Below are 24,980 nucleotides of genomic sequence, written 5' to 3'. Positions count from 1 at the left end.
CCGGGATCTCCAGGCGCCCTCTGTCCACCCACACCCACCCATTCAGCGAACTGATTTGCATCAAGTTTGTCAATGGTGTGTGAAGAAAAACCTCCTCAGACCATTCCGACACTCCTTCCAGAAACACTAAGGCTAACACTGGGGAACAGGAAAATGGCAAAAATGAAGAAGCAAGGATCTCACTTCCTCAGGGTGAACTCTACAGCTGTGTACGAATAAGAACATTTTGTCTTTCTCAGTTGAACTGAAGTTTCTAATCTTCCACTGGATGTACAAATGAAGTAATTAAAGCAGAAACAGAATTTTCCAGTGATCTTGCAGCAAAGGTGAAAGCAATCAGATTTCCCAATCACCAAGGTTTTATTCCATGGAATTTTAGTATTAGTGCAGGCAAAATGAAAATCTGATCCTTGTTTGGCTTAAAAAAATGGCATGTGTCAAATTCACAGAAGCCTGACTGGCATGACAGAAGCATTGGACGTTGGAGCCGGAAGGGTCCAGAAGGATCACCTGAACCAAGCAAGGACACCAAGTAAGTCTGGCCCAGTTTACAAGGCTTAACAGTGAAAAAATGGCCATGAATTGCCAAATCTGCTCTTTAAGGGCCGTGAAAGTGTTTAAGCACAGACTGCTCAGAAATGAGTTTTCTAAAAATTGTTTCTAGAGCTTCATGAGCTGGTGTTTGGCTAGTTATATAACTAGTTGTGTAATGCAATCTCTTGGTTTTAATGATCACATCCACTTTTCAGAAAATTTAAACACTACAGGCAACTACATTTTGGTTTTTTGTAGTTTTCTCTGAGAGCCACTCCTGTAGGTATTATGACTTAAGTGTATGTATAATACAACAGGGTCAGACAGTTCTAAACCATTCATTCTGTTTTGATTTTGAGTAGCCATCCTTGAGTAATCACTGATATTATACAAACTAAATAAATTGCTAATTTTATACTTTCTTCATCATTTTCAGGTTCTTATCCTTTAAAGTTATTGCTCAGGGTTATTGTGAAAATTAAATGAGATGTCACATGGGAAATAACTAGATAAGTCGCTGGCATATAAAGAGTGCTCAACAAATGTCAGCTGTTACTTTATATTGTTGGATGGACACTAGAGTTTCCCTTCTCTACACAAGCATAGCTTGGCACATTCCCATCGTCTTCCCTAATCTTCTGAACTAAACAATTTGATGTTTGAATGGCTGTTGTCTCCTCTTCTTCCACCCATTCCTTGAACTCAAAGTAGAGACGTGACTGCAGGGACGCTTGGGCCCAGCACTTGGTTGATACCTCTTTCTTTCCCAACCACTGCAGAGCTGAGTTTGGTTCTCTGTCACTGGCTCTTCTGTGCTTCCCACCGCTCCCCTCTTCCAACACCCCATCGCCACGGCTGCCAATGCAGCTTTTTCTTTCTTCTGATTTCCTTCTTCACGCTCTTGGCTGCTTTTTCTTGTTTCTCCCGCTCTTTTTTTTGGTATCATTGCACAAAAAGCCTGACCTTTGTTGGTAGTAATTTTCTTCCCATGCCAGCACATTAATTTCATTTGGCTCTTTTTTTGCTATGCTTATTTGGTCACTGGGTTCTTGGAGTTCTCTTTGATGGTAAAAGATTTTAAATATATATTTTTAAAATATATGTATTTATTATATTATTCATATTAAATTTTAAATTAGATTTCATATATATATTCATATTCTTCCCTTGGCAAATGAAAGAGAGGGAGCATTTAAGTAATGCTTCGTAATCTGGAACTATTCCAGAAAGCTGGACCATAATAATAATAATTAAAATAATAGTAACCACAGCATCACCGCAGTGTAAACAGTAAAAATGAAAACCACCATTTGAGTTCTTACTATACACCACATGTTGGTCAGAGTGATTTACACATATAATCTCAATTAAATCTCACAATACTATTGTGGGAGTAGACAACATCCCATACTCCAGATGAGGAAAGAGAGATGTGAAGAAGTCAGGTAGCCTGCGGAAGGCCCAAAGACAACAATGGCAGAACCACAGATGGAAAGTCTGATCCCAGAACCTGTACTGTTAACCAGGGTGAAAGATTTCACTGCATCTTTAGTCTAGTCCTTCTATGTCGGACAGAACCAAAGAAGTGATCATCATAAATTTTCTTTAAATTACTCAGCATAACACCTAGAGGAAGCATATACAACACATTTAAGTTTGAGTCACATGGGCTACTAGAATATTTCTTCTATTATTATGAAATTCGGCTAAATCTCTGAATAACTAATCATCATACCTTATATTTTCAAGAAATATAAAAGATGTTCCTAGAAAAAAGCTAGGCAAAAATATCCCCAGATCACTAAAATAATCTCATCCAGGATTCTAAGAATTTTTAATAGCTATAAAATGAAATTGATATAAACAAAAATCACCATTATTCATTAAGGATTAATAGAATTCAGAGAGTGTTGAAAATAATTTTAGGCACTACTATACTAAAAAAAATATTGAAAAGACACTCAAAGGTCAATGGACTCCCACAGCTAGGCACACAATTGAATAATGGTGAGGTAGTTTTCATACTGCATTTAATATTTAAGAAATATATATTAATCAGAATTTAATTGTGTACCCAAATCTGGTCATATACATTCTATAGCAAGTTATATATCACTGTCCATCATCATATTGGCAAGTTAAGTTTCCAGTTAATAGCATATTATCATTTGGCTTGGTAAGTGAAAATAATATTATAGGGTGAATATCCTTTATCTGAAATGCTAGAAACCAGAAGTGTTTTGAATTTTGGACTTTTTTCAAATTTTGGAATATTTGCATCATATTCTGGTTGAGTATCCCTAATCCAAAAATCCGAAATCCTGAATGTCCCAGTGAGCATTTCCTTTGATCATTATGTCAGCACTCAAAAAATTTCAGAAATTTTGGCGCTTTTCAGATTTCAGATTTTTGGATTAGGGATGCTCAAACTGTATATCCAATAATCTAAAATTGAGTCAAATACCATTATAGAAATACCCGTATAAGATAATATCTCAGTCACAGAAAATGGGTTCTTAAATCCCACTGGAAAGGTCATTCAACTAGGGGATGTACAAAAACATGCAAAGAGTTTTAATGTGAGATCCAGTAAGACCAGACACAACAAAACCTATGGGTAGAAAAGCAACGCCTTATCTAGCGTTACATATTATAATTGCTTATCAGAAATAAAGAGTTTTTGATTTTCTCCAAATTAATTTCCTTTGCTCCTTCATTTCCACTATTCTTTATTCTAGCACCATGCTATACTCTGATAGCTGGTTAGTCCTTTTACACAGTGTTTCTGCTGCATAGCTCTCGACCTGGGAGAAGAGCAAGAGGTAACAGTAACTCTCAACTACAATATTTCTCCAACTATTTGAGGCTCAGGGCCAGTTTTTTTTCCCTAATCCTTCACAGACTAACAATTGAGCAAAATATAATAGTATTTCTTTAAAAATGAAATAAAAAAGAGTCTAAGTTTCTTTTTAAAAAATTACTAGATTTAACAAACATAAAATTTACTATCGACTGACTGTGAAAGTTTCTAAATGCTCTCAATTGCTACACTTAGCTCACGGTAGACTGATAACTGTGAGGCCACACGTGGGCGCAGGCCCAGGTGCCACACACCTGCAGCTCTGCTCCAGGGAGGGGACCTCATCTGCCTCCTTCTCACCTTCAGGATACGCTTCTCCTCAAGGAGACCTGGATGCCTAGTGGACAATGGGACCCACTATGGTGCTCTGTTTATTTTCCTCAAAGCTCCCCGAGGAACCTGCAATTGTGTAATTCATTTGGTTGCTTGTCTACCGTCTCTCTGCTTGACAAGCATGAAAGCTCTATGAGTAAAACACAGCTTGTCCGCCTTATGATCCATTTCATTGCTAGAGCCTAGGACTGTTACATTCATTAATGAAGTCTTTCCATCACTTTTTGTTCTTTTTATCCCTTTACTGAATTGATATTCAGCATGTGTAGAAACTGCTTTTCCAAAGTGGATTAAACTTTTGGAATGAGGCACATAAGTAGTATCCCTCTAGCAATAAATTCCATATAAGAGTAACCACTAAATATATCAAACTTTGTAATTCAGGCCTTTTTGAACCAAAGGCAAAATCAAATATAAAAAGATTAATGGATCTTGTCCCACAAAATCTAGTTTGCTATACAGCAGAAAAAAAAAAAAAACCTTACAAATGATAAACTGAAAATATATTTATGAAACACTATAAAACGTTAAGATCTTTAATATAATAAGACAAAGATGAACATCACCATTGAAAAGAAGAAAAATTACTTTCTCAGTTTTTAAAAAATGTGTGAAAACAATATTATCCAATGTGTGCACTCTAATACACAGTACTTCCTTGTGTAAATGTATAAGAAATCCTTAAAAGAGTATAAACAGTTTACTTAGAAATCCTACACTTAAACTTATCCAAAGGAAATAATTAAAGATGTAGATATGATATGCATGGCATTGCTTTAGATGTCCAATAATAAGGAATTAAAGAAGATATACCTATGGATACCATGCAGCCATTAAAATGATGCTGTAGAACAGAACTTATTGATGTGAAAAGACGTTTACAGTATAACTGTTATGGAAAATAGCAGGTTGCAATACTATATTACACAATATGGTCCCATGCTGAATATCTAGAACAATATATATCAAAATTAAAATAATAAATGAATGAGATACAGGATTGTAATTATTTTTGCTTCTTTGTGCATTCTAATTTATCTACAGTAAACAAACATTAATATAATGAAGAATAAGACAAAAGATATAAAAAGATAAAAACTATAAAAAAAGAACCCCCTTCAATCAAAAAGTGGTAATCAGGGATTTAATTCATCTATGGCTTGGCACATATTTGGAGGCTAAATATGATTTGTTAAATTGATTTATAGTAAAAATAAGATATTAGCAGAATGTTTAAATTATGTGGAAACCATTCCCAAGTACTTTACAGATGCATTTGCATGATACAAATATATGCTTAATTATAAGGAATGTCTATGTATTCCTGAAAACAGCTTTGACAATATAAACTTTGAGCTGTCATTCCATTTAACTCGCACTTACATTATGTTTTGCCTGTAGTTTCACAGACAGAAACCAGGGACAGATTCTTGGAAGCATTATCTTGAAGATTCACTGGGTGGCTGTAAATCTGATTTACTGGTCTTTGGCAGATCATTTAGTCAACACATATCACATCTTTATTTCTAGAGCTATGATTGCCACCCTCCAACCTCTACTCCATAATAAAAATAAAGAAAAGAGCCCTTTTAGAAAAGTTAGTTGGTAAAACCAAGTACTCGAGTTTTTTAGCATATACCACATCACAACCTCCTACATGACTGACGTTTGACTTTTTCATTCCTTTTTTAATTGACAGAAGATGACAAAGGAAGAAGAAACAGCTCCACAAAAAGTTTTACAGCTTTTTGAAAAGAACCTTATAGATCAGTTTAACCTCTTGATGTTATAAACATGGAAATTTAGGCCCAGAGAGTAGGTGAGTGAAGAGCTGAACTAGAAGCAGGTGTCCTGCCTCTAAGCTCAGTCGACTTGCCATCGTCATTGACTACTTATATGAAATTTCAAATTCTACTTTAGAAATTAACTATCGGCCTATGGGGTTAAGGAAAACAGCAATGTCAATATGTATACAGACCTTGCATCTGGTAGCTGTATGGTGCCTGTCCGGGTTGAGGGGTACCAAAGCTTGTGCCATAGCTGAGAAATCCTGTCTGTCCAGGTGACTGCGACTGTGACAATCCACCTTCGGTCTTGATGCCTGCCCACAATGCACCTAAATCAGTTAGTGATAGCTTATCTATCTGTTCATTTTCAAAAGCTGGTAAATATACAAAAACACACACTTCCACAACTGTGTCGTCATAAATGCTTCCCAATCTTATCTCAGTGACAAAGAGTATACACGCTTATAATTGAAATATCACAAAGTATAAGTTCAATTTTTTTAAAAAATCCAGGATTACTACAGATTTGCCTATTCACACTATTCTCTCTTCTGCATTCAACTTTCTACAAAATATAACTCCCGTGATATCTTTTCTGTACTTCATTTTGTTGTTTTGCAAGAGTTGAAGATCATCTCCTTTGTAGTTAAGAAATAGCCATAATTGAACTTAGCTAAATTATTCCGAAGTTGTTATATTACTATCAAAATAAATTTTTTTTCCTAAAAAAGAATTAGAGCCTCTAGCCTCACAGTGGTTTTTTTCCCCTTACTCTATCACAAAGCTGATTTTAGTACACAACTCATTTTGATGTCAGAGGAAGGCACATTGGGCACAAAATTAAGCAACACGCAGCAAAGCCTTCTCCTTAATATCTGGGTCCTCTCAGGAAGTAAGCACAATAGAAGTGGAACACTACAGAACTGAATCCTATAAAACAGCACGGGGATTTATAAACAAGTGAAGTTGACAAGTAGTTCCTCTTTTGTCCCTTTTAGTTTCAAATATTCAAATATAATTATTTTAAATGTAGTCTAAAGTACCTTTGTTTTTATCATATGGAAGTATGAAAAAATAATGTATTTGTGGACCCCAAAAACTTCCCAAAGCACCAGGCTGACACTGTAATTCCAGACTTCGGTTTGGCAGCACTGAGGCATAGGGCTCAGCTCCGGATCATAATTAAAGACAGTCGTAAAAGTGAACAACTGTCCTTAATTCCCACAGAGGGACGAGAGAAATTTCTGCCAAGGGAATTCACATTTTTGAATAATTTTGCTTTGCGCTTAAGATAAATGGTATCTTTAGAATCTAGAATACACAGTAGTCTTACTGTTTATTTCCATTTTAGGGGAATTTCATCAGTAGAATGAAGTTAGGTAATTGTCCTAAGGCAGTGGAAGAATCTGACTCTTGGCTGAGGAGTCTACTCTAATTTCTGGAGTATCTCTAAATAACTTCATAATGACCTTAACATTTACGTTTTAACACAACCTTAACATTTTTAAAAAATGTAATTTTCCCTGTACAGGCAATTCCAAACCAATGAATAATCTGTACAAATAAAGGGACTCTGGAAACACACCTTCCCAAGACAGGTGGCTTTATGGCTCTAGAAACTCCTGTTCTTTTCATGTTGTCACCACTAGGGATTTCCCCCTTCTTTCTCCATTTGCGGCTATCCTGATCTATTTCCAGCTGTCACCTGCACCACCTCTTGTTTTTAGCCTGAAGGTTCAGGATGGGGATGGCTGTGATAAGAACATGTAAAGAAAAACAGGAAGAGGCAGAAAACTCCCATAGCCATGCCTCTCCCCATGGCTTCTACTTGTAAGATGGCAAAGTCATTTCACTGGTAGACACCAAGCAGATCCAGTGAAGAATACAATCAATTGTTTTTCCCCATTACTCTACTATTCTCACTACAAAAAGATATGCCTATTTTTTCTTACAGAGTCTAAGTAAAACGTCAAGGGGCACAAGTCCTTGGGGAGAGTTTTTGAAGACCATCTGGATCTTGATTATCAGCAGTGACAACACTAAACTATGTGTTCCTCCTTCATGAACAAGTGGAGGGGGAGAAGGCTACCATATTTTTCAATGCATTGGCCCAAGGAAAATAGAACCTCTGGTCACAAGCACTTAAGGCATCTCCTTGTACTCAAGGCCCAAAAAGAGAAAAAGGGGGTGATCAGGAAAATGCTAAGGACTGAAAATTATTCCCATGGGATTTATAGCTATGGAAAGCTCAGAATCCAAGCCCTTCACACTGAGCCATGTTTTCACCACTTCCCCAATCCCCACCTATCACACTAAAATCCCCATCCTCACTCTGCTGCTCCTGATTCTGTTTTCATCTCACTCTACTGGAACAGCTATTTCAGACGACAAGCACATCCATTAACACTTTAGGACTGGAAGAGTCCTTACAGCCCAGATATTGGCAAAAGGCGCTGTCCAGGCCCTGTGACTGAACAAGGGAGAGGGGAGGCACAAGGGGAGAAAGAAGAGAGGGGGTGTGGGGCTGGCAGCCAAGGCAGTGACGGGAATGGCATCTTCCAATGGCAGCATTGGTAGGGCAACAGTACTTTGGTATTGTGTGTACTGGAAAATACTTTTATACTTCAAATAACCATCTTACACATAAATTTTGAGACTATAAATTGGAAACTGCCTTGACTCCTATTATATAGAATGGAAGCTGCACAATTCAAAATATAGATTCTTTTTTCTCTTTTAGCTCAAGAATAGTTTGAAAGCAAATTACAGACAAATTTGATCCATATCTAATATTATTATGAGAAACTTTTTGATTAAAAATTATGGAAATGAAAGACAATTCCAGAAATTCCATTTTAAGGCTGTTTCTAAAGTCTACTTTAAAAACACCTAACTAGATAATGTTCAGTTCTGATAGGTTTGAAATAAAGCTGTAAAGGTTGAAGTTACATATAATTTAGATTTTTATTTCTATATATTTTATAAGAAATTCATAAGTGGTCAATTTTGTTTGGGGTAAAGACAGAATTAAGAGGAATAAAGTAATTTATCTAATTATTAAAGAAATGCTTAAAGAACATCATTAATTCTTTCACTATACTGCAGAAAAGAGTACTACCAAGACAGTATCAGCAGAAGCACAATTAGAATAGTGGTCACAAAAAATATAATTCTGTGAAACAAGTACAAAATTATTTATTCTACTAGTTCTTTCCTCCAAGTGTCCACATACTTTTTCTTGATCACTAGTTTTATTATTTTCTTAATAAAATGACAATAATTCATATATTTTTATTCAGTTCAATTTGTTTAAAATTGCAATTGCAATTCAATTGAAGAAAAGGTATTTTGAAATCCTAAGGCTTTTTTAAAAATTAAACTTTGGGATTTTGCTGGATTTATTTTTAATTTACAGGTACTGATCCTCTAACAATTAAATTAAATTACACCAAGGTAAAGATAATCTCCAGGTGGGGAGGAACAAATAGCGATGTGAGCTTTAAATGTTTCCTGATTTGCCTCTTCAAAGTGTAGTCCAGGCGGTGATCATAGATCACTTTTCCTAATGGCTGATAACGCTGAAATTTGAGAATACTACCACCCTCAAGTTTAGAGTGAGAGTTTGTTGAATTCCACTTGTACTTCCCTAATCACCGCTGTGCATCTGATAAATAGGAAATGAATCTTTACCCCAAAAGAATTCATTCACAGAAGTTTTATCATAAGTATGCACAAAAATATTTTGGATTCCAGAGCCGGGTGCTCAAATGGCAAACTCAGAGGTGAGATATACACGGAGAAAAATGAGAGCAAGAGGGCACACGAACCACGCAATCTGTTTGCCACCTCTGACCTCAAGGTAAGGAGCCACCAGTTCTTACAATGATCTTTAGAAATCATCATAATAAGAATTTAGACATGAAAGGAGACAACACTTTCTAAAGCGGCCCCCTGATGGACAGTCTTCAAGTACCATTCAAAAACACACGTATGCCCACTAGATAAGGTCGCCGCTACAGTAGCAGGTTACTCACCGTAGGAGGAAATTCCATACGGCTGTCCTGGCTGTGGATATGTGGCGTAGGCTGTAGCTTGTTGCATTCCTGTGGTGAACTGTGTTTGCCCATATGCAGCCATAGTTTGTGAGGAAGGAGTAGGGAGAATATGTGGGTATGGTCTGCTATTTGTCAGAAATGACAGAAAATAGAAAGCCCATGCATTAGATGGAAACATGCAAGGTAACCGATTAACAACCACATCACAAATTCCAGTTAAAGTATCTTAAAGTAAAACTTTCAAATATAATAGACAAAGCACTGAAAGACTTCAGTGTCTCTACTACATGATACTCAACATAAATTGTGTAAATATATTTACGTCTCTATGAAACACACTGTCATTTAAATTAAGATGGAACATGTGGGCACAGACATGACTTGAAATAAGGTAAGAGTCTACTCAGAAAAGTTATTTACTGATTAAGAGAAAATACATCTTACTTGGAAGGATAAATCTGTGGTGGAGAGAACTGGTGAGTTGGTCTTGGGCTGAAACTACTGCTCCCAATTGCTGAAACAAACAAACAAAGCACAATAATTCAAGCAATAATACAAACGTAGAAAGCATTGATGTATTTTGAACTATGGTTCGGCCATATCAAATTTCAGATATTTGTCCTCTATGACCTACAGAAATGGCAATTTCATATGGTTTGACCTAATAGAAAGTTAAACTATAAAAAGGAACTGATAAGAACTGATTAAGTGGCTCTAATTTTAAATGAACTCTTACAAAACACAGTCGCAGTCTTGTTAAATACCTGTCAGCATGCTGTAATGGCTTTTACAGTGGCAATGCTTTAAGAGTACAAGGCGTCCTGGCTACTGTTTGGAAAGTCACGCTGAAAGGGAGGTATGAGGTTGAACTGCAAGGTTGGGCAGGACCGAGAAAGGTCATCTGGTCCACTGTCTGTGCTCAACAGGGACACACAAACCCGAGGCTGTATTACCAAGAAACGTGGTCTAATCTTCTCTCAGGTGAGGAGAAATACGATAGATCTTTATTTGCCTGCACTGATTTAGCAATGTTTTGTATAATAGTAAAAATACATTCCTATAACTATCTTAAACTTCTCAAGTTGCAAGCTAAGCCTGTTTTTTCTTGTGCTGATCTGGGTGTTCCTTTGCCTTTTAGTTACATGCATTCAACTTTAATGTTCAAGTAAAAAACCTTTTTTTGCTTTTTTTTTTTTTGAAAGAGGTATTTAAGCATTCAAGCAGAACTTAATTTCTTCTTAATCACATTTACTTGATTCAATATGTTTCAGAAACACATTAAACTTCTATCAAATGTACTTTCACTCTCATTCTGAGCTAAAGAAGCAAAAATCCATGTTAACTCACCTAAGGCTGTAAAATAGTTCTCAGTTTCTTCTGTGTAAATAAGGATGCTCTATTTACATATATGTACATGTATATAAATATCTAGACATATTTACATTTCTGTGTAAATTTGTACCTATATATGTATATTTTTCTCTCCAACTCCCTAATCTCTACCTGGCTAAGATGCATATTCTTTAGGTATAATTATTATTAGATATAAGATGTTTATTTTCTTCTTCCACTAATAATCGCTGTCTTCAGAGGCTCTACTATTAATATTTATTAATAGTATTCTACATTACAAACCCATTCAGAAGGTTCCATGCACTCAAAGTTTTATATGTTTTTCATGTTTTCACATCAGTACATCTATGTTTCTCAAATTTATTTTCCAGCCCATGTTTGGGAGAACAGTGGTAAATTGGACTAGAATCTCCAAATCTATGAATAATCCTTTCCTTGTGAAACAAATGAGGCCTAACACCCAGTGACAATAGAACAGATCTGGATTAGTATTACTCTTGCAAGCTCCCAGACTGCAACCATCTGGCCACTCGCTCGGCACAGATGGACTTGCACTGAAGAGATGGCAGCCAACACAGCTGGTGGCCCCTGTCTGTTGGCACATACTGAGTCACTACTCTGTTCCAGGTGCTGTGCTAGATGCTGCAAATGCAAACGTGCAAAGACAAGTTCTGTCTGCTACACGGGAGAATGCTGACACACAAAGGAGCTGTGGGAGAATTTGCTAAATACGGCAATTTGTAGAGGGGAGAGATTAGTGAGAGAACATTGGAACTATAAGGACTACCATTTGTCTGCGTCATCTGCAGCTACAACCTCTTCTATTCTCCTCTCTAATTCCTGAAAAGAAGCCCAGGGTAAGGTGGACTTATCCAGCAGAGCTGCTGGAGGAGTAATATGATTAAAAATAATTGTTTACAAAACAAACAACAAAAAAATACAATGTCACCTGATGGCGGAAGCCACAGAAACCCTTTTATTCTTTTCTAGCTCTATGTTTATGTTTTTCAAATTGTGGGTCATGATCCATGAAAAGTTCATAAACCCAACTTAATAGGTTGCACCCAGTAATTGCTTTTTTTTTTTTTTTTACAAACAAAACAACAGAATAGAAGATATCAGGGACATTACACGGGGTAAGGTATGTTCTGTGGAGCTTTGGTTTAGATTATATGCACAGTACATGTGCATCTACATGAAGAATGGCAGAGTATGGTAATTAAACATAGGTTCTGGAATCAGAATTTAATTTCAGCTCAGATTCAAATCCCAATTCTTCTATGTGGTTTTAGTCAATTTATTCCCTCTAAGCCTCGATATGTTCTCCTGTCAAATGATGGCAGTAATGCTATCTAGGTACCTCACAGGACCGTTGTGAAGACTTAATGAGACAGTTGACATAAAGTGAATAACAACACATTGTATGTGTGATAAATGTTTATTTTCTCAGATTCCCAGATTCCTACTGTATTTGCCCCCAAATTTGCCCTATTTTTTCCTCTAGTTCTATATATTTTTAAATTTTTAATTATTATGGGTGTATAATAGTTACATATTTTTATAGGGTGCCTGTGATGTTTTGATACAGGCATACAAAGTGAATTAACCAATCGTGGTAATCAGGGTATCCATCACCTCAGGCATTTATCATTTCTTTGTGCTAGGAACATTCCAATTCTACTCTTTTAGTTATTTTAAAGTATACCCTAACTTATTTTTGATTGTAGTCACTTTGTTGTGCTATCAAATATGCCCTTCCTTTTGTACTTTTAATTCTGCCCAACAGACAGCATCAACATCTGTCCAGCAACACGTTTAAAGGTGGGATTCTCTGCCCTCATTTTACACAGGAGGGACCAGGGATGAAGAGAAATAACATGTCCGCCCAAATAAATGGGAAGCTTGGTATTAGAAGCCAAGTTGGCCTAACTTCTTCCACCAAAACATACTACCTCCTGACGCCCTAGCTAGAAACTAGAAATCTCAAAATCATCTCATTTTTTTCCCTCTATTTCATGACTCTCGAGTCATTCACCCACCCCAAGTCCAGAAATTGCCTACTGATCCGTCCTGCGTGCTCCATCCCTACTCTCAGGATTCCAGTCCCGGTTCAGGTCCTCATTATGTCTCCCCTCGATCAGTGTAACAGCCTACAGCTACTGTCCCTGCGTCCCACTCGGGGACAGCCGCCCTTTGTCCTTGGGTTCTCACTACTGCCACCACAGTGATCTTTCTTAAATGGAAACCTCTTCACATCCACCCTCCAGCTTACAATCTTTTGACTGCTCACATTGACTGCTCACATTATCCCTGTGATAAACTCCAAATTTCTTGACAAAGTATACAAAGAGATTCAAGCTTCAACTCCCTCCTGGGTTTAGTATTATCTAGCCTCCCTGGACTTCAGGACTGCCCGTCCATGTCATGCATTTTTATATCTGTCTTGGTTGTTCACACTAGACTCTTCTGCCTTGTAATGCTCTTCTTTCCTCTGCCTGACAAACAGTTGCTCCATCGTGGGGACTAACAACATCGTTTTCTCTTTAGGATAATGTCTTCCTTCTTGGCACTTTCTTGGAATGTCACGAACATTGGCGATGTAGCACTCACCGCCTCGCATCACAGCTAGTGTATGTAGTATACGGACAGTTACTTTCCTCTGCTAACCCTGAGCTTCTGGGACCAGGGACTGCTTACTCTCCTCTGTTTCCTCTGCACCTGACAGGGCCTGGCACATGGTAAGTAATCAGTAAACAGTATTTGTTTAAAAAGAATGTGAGATTCAGGCCATAAGTAGATTTCTCAAAACCATATGATTTCAACAATGGTTCAATTATTTTAAGTTATTTATAAACAAACATACTTAACCTGATTCAGCTCTTTGGCAATGTAAATTGGAGTAAAGTGTATTTCTTATGAAATAAATGTGAAGAACCTACAATGCTGTCTTGCTGCTACTCATCTAATTGTATACACTGAAAATTGATGAATATCTCAAGTGCCATATATTAAGCCAGATCTTTTGGGCTTTCTCTTAAATCCAAACCCCTGCAAGCTCTATGCAGCCTACAGTCAAAAATCTGCCATCTTATGCTTCAAGCATTTTTTTCCTAAATGGCCTAAGACATCTTTAACTTTCTTAAACAGTAATCTAGGAATTCAGATTTAATTTTAATTTCATGGGACTAGAATAACCCCAGGGAAAGGGAATGCCCCCAGATCATCTATCAAGGTAAATAAAATGCTCATTTTACCATTTACAAAGTACACATGCCGCAGAGACTTGGGAGCATGTGGACAACCAGTCCCTCCTTATCTGTCTTAGAACATTTGTTTTCAGTTATTCCGTTTTTTTTCCTAGTTCCAACATACAATTTTAAGAAGCTCCTCAAATCTTGTAGGAAGGGAGAGGAGAACCCAAAGTGAATAATAATCACTAGCTTGAGAATCCACTGGGAAGAAGGACAGAAACCTCAAACTCAGCATGTCCTTACTTCACTGCTCCTCCAGCTCCCATCCCATTGAGGCAGCACCATTCAGCCGGACAAGCAGGTCAAACGCTGGAAATAAGTCTTGACTCTTCTCTTTCCCTCACTCCCCACTCTCCCTTTTGTCTTAAGTCCAGTCTGCTTTCCCTTCAGCACACAACGCAAATCTCGCCACTTCTCACTTCCCCTCTATCATTCTGCTCCAGTCACCGACACTGTGACAACCAGAGAAGGCACGTTCTGGTTCTCCCACTGCAAGGCACGTACCTGAACAGGGGCCCAGCTGCTAAGCCCTGAAATCCACTTGTGCAAAATCAGAGAGGCCACATTTTAAAGTGTTTCCCTCGACCAATGACTGCATCAGGGACACTAAGACGGCCTGTCCCTGGGAGGCCTTGGACTCCTCTGATAGCCTTGATGAAATGTCCTTGGGATGCATGAAGCCCCAGATGCTCCCACCTAACCTAACCTTCCTTCCTACCCTCTTCCCTCCTTTCCCTTAACAAAATCCTGGTATGTTCAATCCTGCTGGGTGGGTGGCTCTTCTAGGAAGACACGAGCTAACACAGTCATCTTTCTTCTGAGCCAGGCAAATGCTGCTTCCACCTGCCCTCTCTCCTTTCTCTTCCCCATAAAGCACCTTCCACGAAACAGGGATCTCTTAAAAATATAAACGAGATCATGCCACAACCCCTCTGATCCTCAGCTCCAAGCCCTCCATTATCCTATCACATTTAGTTTAAACCAAACTGACTCCCTCACTTCCCCAAGATTTCGGCTTAGATGCTATCTCCTCAGAGCAGGTCCTCTAAGAGAGACCCCATCCTCTCACCTACCATATTCTTTGATCAGCTTTTATTTTCTTCATAGCACTTTTCTCTGCCTATTTATGCACACCTACCCATGTGTTATCCGTCTCTCCCACAAGAATGAAATCTCTATGAGGGCAGGGACCTTGTCTACCTTTTCACTGCTATAGTCCCTCTGCCTACAACACTGCTTGGCATACAGTAGGTGCTCAATAACTAATTGTTGAAAGAGTGAGTCAGACCCACAGCATTATGTCTGTTTATGAACAACTAAAAGAATAAAGAAACTGCATTTGTCACATGTTGTATTTTTTGTCCTCCAGAAGCATTCTTATTTCTATTTTCAATTTTCAAATATTAATACCACCAGACTTCAATTTTGTGTGATCAATATCGTCAACTGGTATTTTATTTAACAACTTAATAACAAATTTAGGTTTTGTGGAAATGGCAGAAGCAGCAAAGATATTAAAAACACATTATTTTCAATCTCTATTGTTCTTAAATTTTATTTTATTTTATTATTTATTTATTTATTTATATTTTTGAGACAGAGTCTTGCTCTGTTGCCCAGGCTAGAGTACCATGGCATCATCCTAGCTCACAGCAACCTCAAACTCTTGGGCTCAATCGATTCTCCTGCCTCAGCCTCCCGAGTAGCTGGGACTACAGGCGCATGCCACCACGCCTGGCTAATTTTGTCTATTTGTAGTAGAGATGGGGTCTCACTCTTAATCAGGCTGGTCTGGAACTCCTGAGCTCAAGCAATCCTCCTGCCTCGGCCTCCCAGAGTGCTAGAATTATAGGCATGAGCATGACGCCTAGGCTGTTCTTAAATTTTAAATCATTAACACATTGCTTTTCACTGGTAAACAGCACATGAGCAAAACATCACAATATTTTGAAAGCATGATAACCTGTCCGGAGCCATGAGGCCCGGCAGCTGCTTACCAAGCCCACGCATTTGCAAAAGCCTGCGGAAGACCTTTTAAGTTTCTATTTACCCATTATAACTATGTAGCCCTTGAAAGCCCCTGAGGGTTTCCTTATATAGAAATCCTCTGGCCGGAAAGCCAGAGCCTCGGAAAGCACCGCCCCTTTACTGTTACTCTTTCTGCCTTACTTAAGCCTTTGCCTTCGTGCCAATAAACGAGACTTGATCAGACTCCTGTCTTGTCTCCATTTCTTGTGTCTCCTGCCTCTCTCCCAATTCCCACTCCCTCCTCCAGGGTCTGCGTTGACTACCCCGCGGGTCGGGACAATAACCAACCTTGTGATTTTCAATTCAGCCACATGCCTTGGAAAATCCACCCTTCCCCTTCACTCTCCCCATCCTAGGATACCTGAGTGACTCCCTGGAAAAGAGTGAGGCTCACCATCTCCTAAACCCTTTAAGATGCTAGGGTGCCTTGAAAGATAGAGGTGGAGACAGTGATGGCCAGCATCAGAGTGGCTTCATTTCTTCTTTATCCTTGTTGTCCATTTTCTTAAGACACTAAGAATAGTTGGGATGGGGATTTTTACGTGTATGCGAATTTTTAAGCCGTTGTGGAGAAGAAAGTAGGAATGGTGACCACAGAGGTTAAAAGAGCAGCTTGGAGTTAAAGGAGACTACTACTTTTTTCACCAAAACCCTAAGCCCTATTCGCAGCCACTCCAACATGCCATGACTTTTGTACCTTTACTCATTAAAAAAAAAAAGAAAGAAAGAAAAGGTAAAACACAATAAAAGAATATCCATCCCCTGGTGCTCTGTGTTTTCTATGCCTTGACCCAACTCCCTAGCTCCCCAATTCTTTCTCCTCTGTGTGCAACACAGATAATCATTCTATGTATGGAAAACAAAAATACTTTACAGCTTCAGCCTCTTCACCAAACGACCCCTCTGCCTTCAGCTAAGCCCTTATTTCTCCTGCGTATCTTTCCAAGTAGAGGCTGCTGACCTTCTCAGATCCCAGGCATCACGAAGACCTAAAAACATATCTTAATTGCTGCTTCTTCTAAACCATTGGTTTTCCGCTCTCTGCTAAAACCTTCCCTTCTCTGAGGTTCAAGACAGCTCTTCAACAGTTCCATGAATGACCCACCTCCTGGACACAGCCTCGTATTTATCGAAAACTTCGGCGATTTGCTGCATCTCCTAACAAGCCCAATATTATCCTAGGCCATACATCCAACACTTTTCTCATTCTGTCTAGACCTCAACCCTGGCCTTCTACTTCAGTTATCAAGCTCGAGACCACATCCTGACCCTTCCCCCCATGCCATGGTCTCCAGCCACAGCCACATTGACCAATTCATTCATTCCCTTAACATTTACTGAGTATTTCCTTTGTGCTTCATACCATGATAGGACAAACAGAATCTCAGTTCTCATGGGGCTACTATTCAGTAGGAAGACAGACACTGAAAAACAATTTTAAAAGGAGTGATGAAGGCTGAGGAAGGGAAGTGCAGAGAACTAACCACAGAAGCGTGGGGTAGAGGCCTCGTGAGTTTGAAATTAAGTAAGGAGCACCATCTCTGTCTAGAATTTTCATTCCTTTATTCTCATTTCACATGTTCTGCAACCTCATGAAAAGATGCAGGACCCATGACACCCTTATCTTCTCTCAAGTTATCAGTCCCTACCTTCTCCTTCTTTCTACTTACCTTGGATACATGAATAATTATTTGAAATCATTCTTTTACTGATATACTCAATTCTCTTAACTCCATATTCTCCCATGCCCTACCTGGCAAATCCTTGATCCTGGATCAAGCCCAGTGTCTTTACACCTGAGCTGCTAAGCCCTGGTAGGAAAAAGCTGCTCTACCATAGAGGTCCCTGCTCACTAGCCCCAGCCTTGCTTGGACCTTGGGCTCTACTGCCAATCCTTTTCTGTGTGTCTAAGCAGCCTCACACTTCCCCATTCCCCACTGCATCTATTTCCATCTTCTCCAACTCTTCAAGCTCACAAGCCCGTCACTATTCTCAATTTGAGTCACTTCAGACAAAAAAAGTAGAAGCCATCATTCACTCATTCATATACCTGTTAATTCATCAAGCGAACAAGTGAGTGCCTAATATGTGCCAGGTAGTGTTTTAGGTGTTAGGGATACAGAGGCAAGCAAAAGATGACAAAATCCCTGCCCTCACAAGCTTATATCCTGGTGGGGTGAGAGTCTCCCAATAAATGTAATGCACAAAAAATGATATAGTTTGCAAAAGGTTCTGAGTGTTGTGGGGCAGGGAAAGTAGGGTACCTAGCCTGTCAGAGAGAACAGAAGCAAGGAGAGCTATGCAACCCTGAGTAGGATGCTCAGGGTGGGCCTTGACAAGAAGGTGAGATTTGAGCACAGACTAGAAGGCAGTGAACTGGGCAAGCAGGTACATGGGGAGGGTGTGTGGCGGGCACACTGGGGGAACAGCAGCAAGCAAGGGAGCCAGGCAACCAGGCCAGAGAGTCACCGGGGCAGATGTTTGGTGATAGGGCCTGTAGGCTTTTGTAAGGATTTGGCTCTTACCCAGAGACGAATGGGAGCCATTCGTCTGGGAGCCAATGGGAGCCATTGGAGGGTCTGAACGGTGGAATCAGATAGGAATTCTCTAAACATATTACTCTCTCCTCCACTTCAAACTCATTTGCACTACCTCCCATTGCATCTTCCCCAACGTTTCTGTGAAAAAGTTATTTCCTTTCTAGGCTGATCAACTTTTGTTTTGGATTTAAGCTATTGCTGTCCCATCAGGGACTTCCCTCCACCAATGAGCTTCGTTTTGCCCAAACCCTTAATTTCACTTCTATCTATTTTGTGTCAGCAGCGTGACACCAGCCCCACCTAAATGCCACCCTGTTCTCTCCTGGACCACCCTCCCTTCACTTCCTTGACCACTTATGTACTTGAAAGACATTTTTCTCTTCCTGGGCTCCATTTCCTCACCATATTAAATCTTCCATTCATTCAATAAACTTTGGGAGCACATACTATCTGCTAGGAGCTTTGCTAGAGACACAGGAACAGGGAATGTGCTCCAGTAGGGACAAGGGAAAGTGAAGCCCACCCACCCACTAAAACTGCCATAGGCTAAATCGTTGATGCTTGTAACTTTTTTATTTTTTAAAGTTACAAGAAGAGCACAAACACTTCCCAGATAGCCTTCATCTAAATTCCCCAACATTTTATTATTTCATTAGCTTCATCTTCTCTTTCCTCTATGTGTGTGAATGCATACACTTGTATATTCCACATTCTTCTGGAGTTTTTATATATGATGTCCTTTTACTCATGAGTACTTCAGGGTATATTTCTTGAAAACAACAAATTCCTTTACCACAGTACAGTTATCAAAATCAGGAAAAACTGTGATGCAATGCTATTTTCCACAGATTCTTTAAAAAAATCTTATCTCTTTGTAGTATATGATTTTTAACTTGCACTTACAAATTATTACTTTTTAAAAGTATAAATGTTATACATATGCATTGTAAAAAATTTTTTAAAACAAGATAAAAGTAGAAGTGGTAACATTCAAATTATTTTCCACCATCCATAGAAAATCACCATTAATTTTTATACCTATATGCACAGGCCCATATACATACACACAAATGCCTTTTTAAAAAAGCAAAACTATGTGGTTATACTGAACATTATTCTTTTGTAACCTGCTTTTTCACTTAATATACTTAACATTTTCTCATGTCATTAAGTTTTTTAAAAATTTTTAATAGCTGTGTATGAATCTGTCCCATAAACAGTGCTTCCTTGAAATTCTTTCCTGCCTTCACTTCCAGTTCAACATTCTTGCTTCTTCCTGAATTCACCTGTTTTCATTTGATCTTCTGCCCATCTCTTATACATACTGGCTTTCACGGAGTTTTGTCTTCAATGCTGTTATACCTAGCTAGCTTCAACTCCCTGTACATTTTCCAAATTTCTATTCCAAATCTTTCCTGAGCTCCAAACCCTAATATGCTTGACATCTTCAGGTGGATGTTGCCTCATATTCAACATGCCCCAAACTGAGGTCCCCATCTTTATCAACCATGCCCCTCCTGTATTCCCTAGCTCTTAACTTCTGTCTTGCTCACCCCAATACCCGTTAGTCACTGATGACTATACATTCTACTTCATAAATATACCTAATCCATCACCTTCCCACACCCATTGCCAATGCCTTAGCTCATGTCTTCAATATTTCTTGCCCAGATTAATACAAAAAATCTCTAGCTGGTCTCTCCGCTTCAGTTCACCTGCCTCCAATCTGTCCTGCCACCACAGGCATGATTCTGTATTATGAATATGATCATGCAGCCATTCCTTTGATGCCTCCCACTGCACTGGGGATAAAACACAAACTCCATGCTGCACACAGAACCCTCTTCAGAGACTGACTCCCTCTGCATCATGCCGTCACTGCTCACATTGTACACACCAGGAACACTGAGCCATCAGTGCTTCCCCCAAGCTCCAAGCCTTCTGTGCCCCATATGTCCAGCATCCCTCTCCCCAGTTCTACGCGTACTTTTTTCCTACTCATTTTTTAAGACTGAGCGTCTACTCTAGAATACCTTCTCTGACAATCTCACCTCAACCCAGTCTCCACTGGGTCCCTTCCTGGGTATTCTTTGGGCTCCCTGGGCTTCCTGCTGGCATTCATTACCAAACTGTACTGTAATGGTCTGGTCACTTGTTCGCCCCACCAATCCCTGAACCAGGACCACTTCATACCTCTATGAATCCATAATGGCACCAACCACAATGCCTAGCATAAGTCAAATTCTAGTAAATGTTTTTGGAAAGAACAAATGGACAGAACACCCTTTGTTATTTCCTTATTGCTTCCATCTGCTATCATTAGCATGAAAGTTGTGCACTTACATTTCTTTTTATATCTATATATAATTCCTTTTAGTTGTGGTATGTGTTAAGTAAATGATCCTGAGAGTTAGATTATATCAGTCACAAATTTATGAAAGTACAGCGTTTTCAGTTGAGATTTTATAAATACAGAATATAATATGAAAAGGTTTAGAATTTTAAGAATTACTTCCGATATAAATAATTTTTAAAGCTGGGCTGGGTAACTTGGCAAATATATAATCACGTTCTCATAGTTACTTTATTATCAGTCAATTTCTTATCAGTAATTTTATTATGACAGATGTGAAATGAATATTTTGTTTATTGGAAGGTTTTATTAATTTGAAAGAGAATAAAAACTAACTTAAGACCCTAATGATTCTTTAAGAGTCTACTTAAGGTAGATATATAGCTGACACAAGTTACTTAGGAGGATGGCTCGGTAAGTCTACTTAGGGGCTATAAGATATAAGGAACCCAATTATACCTACCTAGATTTGCATGATTGGAAAAATGATATAAATGAAGGAGAATGGTAGAGGGTCACTATGAGCATAATAAAGATAATTTAGTAGAAGAAAGGAGAAGAACAAAACCCCTTTTATCTCCTTTATTGGATACCAACATTTTCAGCAAACACTTCATCACACTGAATAGAAACAACAGAATTGGTAAATACGTCTTTGAGCAAAGCTATATTTTTATATGTACATATACGTAAATATATACACACATATAGGTATACATACACAGATATATTTATGTATATAAATAAACTAGAAAAAATTGTTTAGTATTAATATGAAAACCTAATATTTATTTCTTACCTGAACCTGAGAAATTGTCTAAAGACCCGTCTGCTGTTGTTGAAGCTGTTTCACTGCTGCTCATTGGCTCTGTTTTAACTACAAAAATAAACAACATATGATATATCCAGTTAATAGTTATTTGTAAAGACATGGTCAAGAACATATAAAATTCAAAATATTGATATGAAAATCATTTTTTAAAACAATCTTTTCCTATTTGAACATGAATCAGACTAATATTCCTAAAAGAATCCTTTTAAAAAGACATTCACATATTAAGCTTTTTCTCCCCAAGGAAACAATCTATTGTGAAAGTTACCCTTTAAAAGAAGCACTTTAAACTAAAAGTAATTAAATTCATTTACTAAATTACTTATTAATAAATGATTGTCTCTCAAGATATACATAATGTGATGTGAAATTATTTCCTGGGGTTGGAGAAAAATCTTTGTTATTTAGCCAAAAGGACTCAAAAGGTTAGAACAAAAAGATTTGAAGAAGTATGAAATAAGTGGCTGTCCTTAACACCGACAGGTTTTCATGATGTGTAAGAACAGGTGCATACATACGTACGCACACACGCTCACGCACGCACACACACACTTTCTTGGTTATCCAGCATGGCTAAAAAACAGAGTGCTCAATTTAATGGACTATTACTACCACCTAGCCATATCTGAATGTCAATTCTCAGCATTTTATGTATGCTTAGTACCAAAAACACAGTAAATCCAAATGAAGCAGAAATGAAGTTATCCATTTCAAAATAATACTGACGGCAGGCAGTCTGTGGGATACATACATGCTCTTTGGTCAAGTCCCTTTGGGCTGTAAAATAACTTTTAGATTTATGCTATGGATTCTCCAAAGCAATCCACTCCCCTGATATGGTGACAGTGTTATTGCATCCCTACCAAACAGAAAAACCAGGCCACCTCAAACATCTACCTTTTTTCTCTCTAGGTTTAGATTTTGTTTTTTTAAACAAGGAAATAGCATTATTGTTTTCCCTAGAAACTACTGGTGAAGTGCCATGATCAGAATCTGCCAAGCCTACTTACTGGAAGTTATTCATTCCCTATTAACAGGTTTTCAGAAAGAGTAGGTAATAATTAAAAGGATACCTAAAAATCAATAACATGTTTCCCAAAATGAAGGCTCCCACAAGAGAATCTTTGAGGAGGCTTCTCTTTTAAAGTAAACACACTCCAAAATGGGAAAAGATGATGGAGAAAATGAAGACTTTTCTTCTTTCAACATCACCAATCTATTACAAACATCAAGGAGAAGACATATTCATGCAACTCCTGGACCTTCAAATATTTTACTAATGCATAATGCACGAATAAGCATTATAAATGTATCAGATAGTCATTTTTTAAAAAAGTATTTATTTAGATAACTTCTAAACAAGCTTGGGAAAAAAAACAAAACAGTGAGACTAATGGAAATCACTCTGCCTGATTGTTTTAATGTAGACCAAACAAGAGTGGAACTGAAGTTGTAACTGAAGTTTTCACTTTTCTGACAGTTGTTTTGGGTTCAGAAGTCTTAGTTGATGCTAATAAATTCTGATATAAGCCTGTATTTCCCTTGTCTCTCCAAGCCACCAGACAACCTAACGATCTTGTTCTTCATAACTATTATACTGCCATAGCTTTAAGAAAGCCGGTATTTAACTGCTAGTACACAGTTTCTAAGTTTACTACTTTTTTATCCACATCAAACCTTACCTCCTTTAAAAAAGCTTATATAATGCCCTGTACACAACAAAGCAATAGTTCTGTTTCACTCTGTGCTGGACAAATCACCACTGGGATTCTGAACTTAGAATCAAACACGATATGCTGAGCAAAAGATTAGAATTAGCTGCAATGGAAACGGGTCATATAAAGTACCTGTCACATATAATCTGACTATGTGTCAGATTTTTTTATAGACATTATAATTAATCCTTTTAAACAACTCTTCAAGGAGGTCTTAAAACACACTCGTGAACTCCCTAGTCAGTACTGTCTTCTTGTTACACATGTAAAAATTGAAACTAGAGGGGTTAGAAAGTTGCCCAAGGTCACACAATAGATGGCAGAAATAAGATTCAATTTTGGATGTTTTTGACTCCAAGGCCCATGACCAAAGCTTGAAGAAATGGTGACAAGTGGCACTTTCCAACAGTTAGAGCTACTCTACAACACAGCAAGGCAGCTGAGGCACAGTGCCACACACTGGACAGAGCAGACAGCAAAGCCCCTACCATCTCTGCCCTCCTCGAGTCTTACAGCCACCATTCTAGTGAACTTGCTGGAAGATCTCAAGTACATGTTTCAAACCCAATTGTTAGAAAAAGATGTAAAGATATTCTTCCCCAGTGTGGGATATTAGTCAAGATTACTTCTAAGTCTCTGCAAATCTAAGGTTCGCAATTCTGCAGATTAGACAATATAATCACTTTGCAAAAGCTTGACTATACCAAAACCATTCCTATTTCTGCACCCCTAAAATCTACACCAGCTATCCTCCATATGATTAGCTTAATCGAATGTAGCTTTCACTCCCAAGAGGCACATTCAATTATCCTTGAAATCCATTAAAACTAAGCAAAAAAGAATAGAAAGGACAGGAAGAGGATACTTTTTTCTTTTAGGCCCCAGGTATGTTGCTTTTTGCCATTGTTCAAATATACTCATCTATACACTAAGGAATAAAGACTCCCTTTTCCCAGTGAATCCAATTTATTAAAAGGTGCATTGTTGAAGAGAAGAGGATGTACATAAAGTAACTACCAGGATATTCATGATTTTATCAGGTACTGTAATTGAATACTTTGATCACCAGGGACTGGATGCTAAAAAGACTGGTGATTTATTGTGATGTAAAATAGCTTCCGAATGAAAGCCAAATGAACAGAGACTACTTTTGGTTTTGTTGTTGCCAAACATACACCCACCGGAGAGTTAAAAAGACAAGAATAATCTCCAGCCACCAAAAATTTACCCATCCCATTCTCGCTGGCACTGTCACGTTTATAAATATGCCATAGATGATATAAGAGAGCACCTCTCAGAGGCTTTCAATTTAAAAACATCACACACTGAATTTTCTTTT

The 24,980-nt window shown here is 38.2% G+C and overlaps 1 protein-coding gene across 7 annotated transcripts in view; it reads right to left on the bottom strand.

Moving 5' to 3' along the window:
* EYA1 (EYA transcriptional coactivator and phosphatase 1) overlaps positions 1-24,980 on the bottom strand; it is a 326,218-nt gene that overhangs the window by 110,287 nt on the left and 190,951 nt on the right. For 2 of the 7 annotated variants that reach the window (XM_012663115.1, XM_012663119.1), the window contains 4 exons: positions 21,894-21,971; positions 10,014-10,083; positions 9,549-9,694; positions 5,706-5,843 (listed from right to left, as the gene is read on the bottom strand). In XM_012663115.1, the coding sequence (XP_012518569.1) occupies positions 5,706-5,843; positions 9,549-9,694; positions 10,014-10,083; positions 21,894-21,971 (432 nt within the window). Of the gene's footprint in view, positions 1-5,705; positions 5,868-9,548; positions 9,695-10,013; positions 10,084-21,893; positions 21,972-24,324; positions 24,340-24,980 lie in introns of all 7 variants that reach the window. The other 5 variants (XM_012663114.1, XM_012663113.1, XM_012663116.1 and 2 more) reach the window with 5 other exon arrangements.

This window comes from Propithecus coquereli, unplaced genomic scaffold (assembly GCF_000956105.1).
Source record: "Propithecus coquereli isolate 6110/MARCELLA unplaced genomic scaffold, Pcoq_1.0 Scaffold8, whole genome shotgun sequence".
Classification (NCBI taxonomy): Eukaryota; Metazoa; Chordata; class Mammalia; order Primates; family Indriidae; genus Propithecus; species Propithecus coquereli.
Note: the sequence above shows the minus strand (reverse complement) of the source record. Positions and strands in the feature narration are given on the sequence as shown.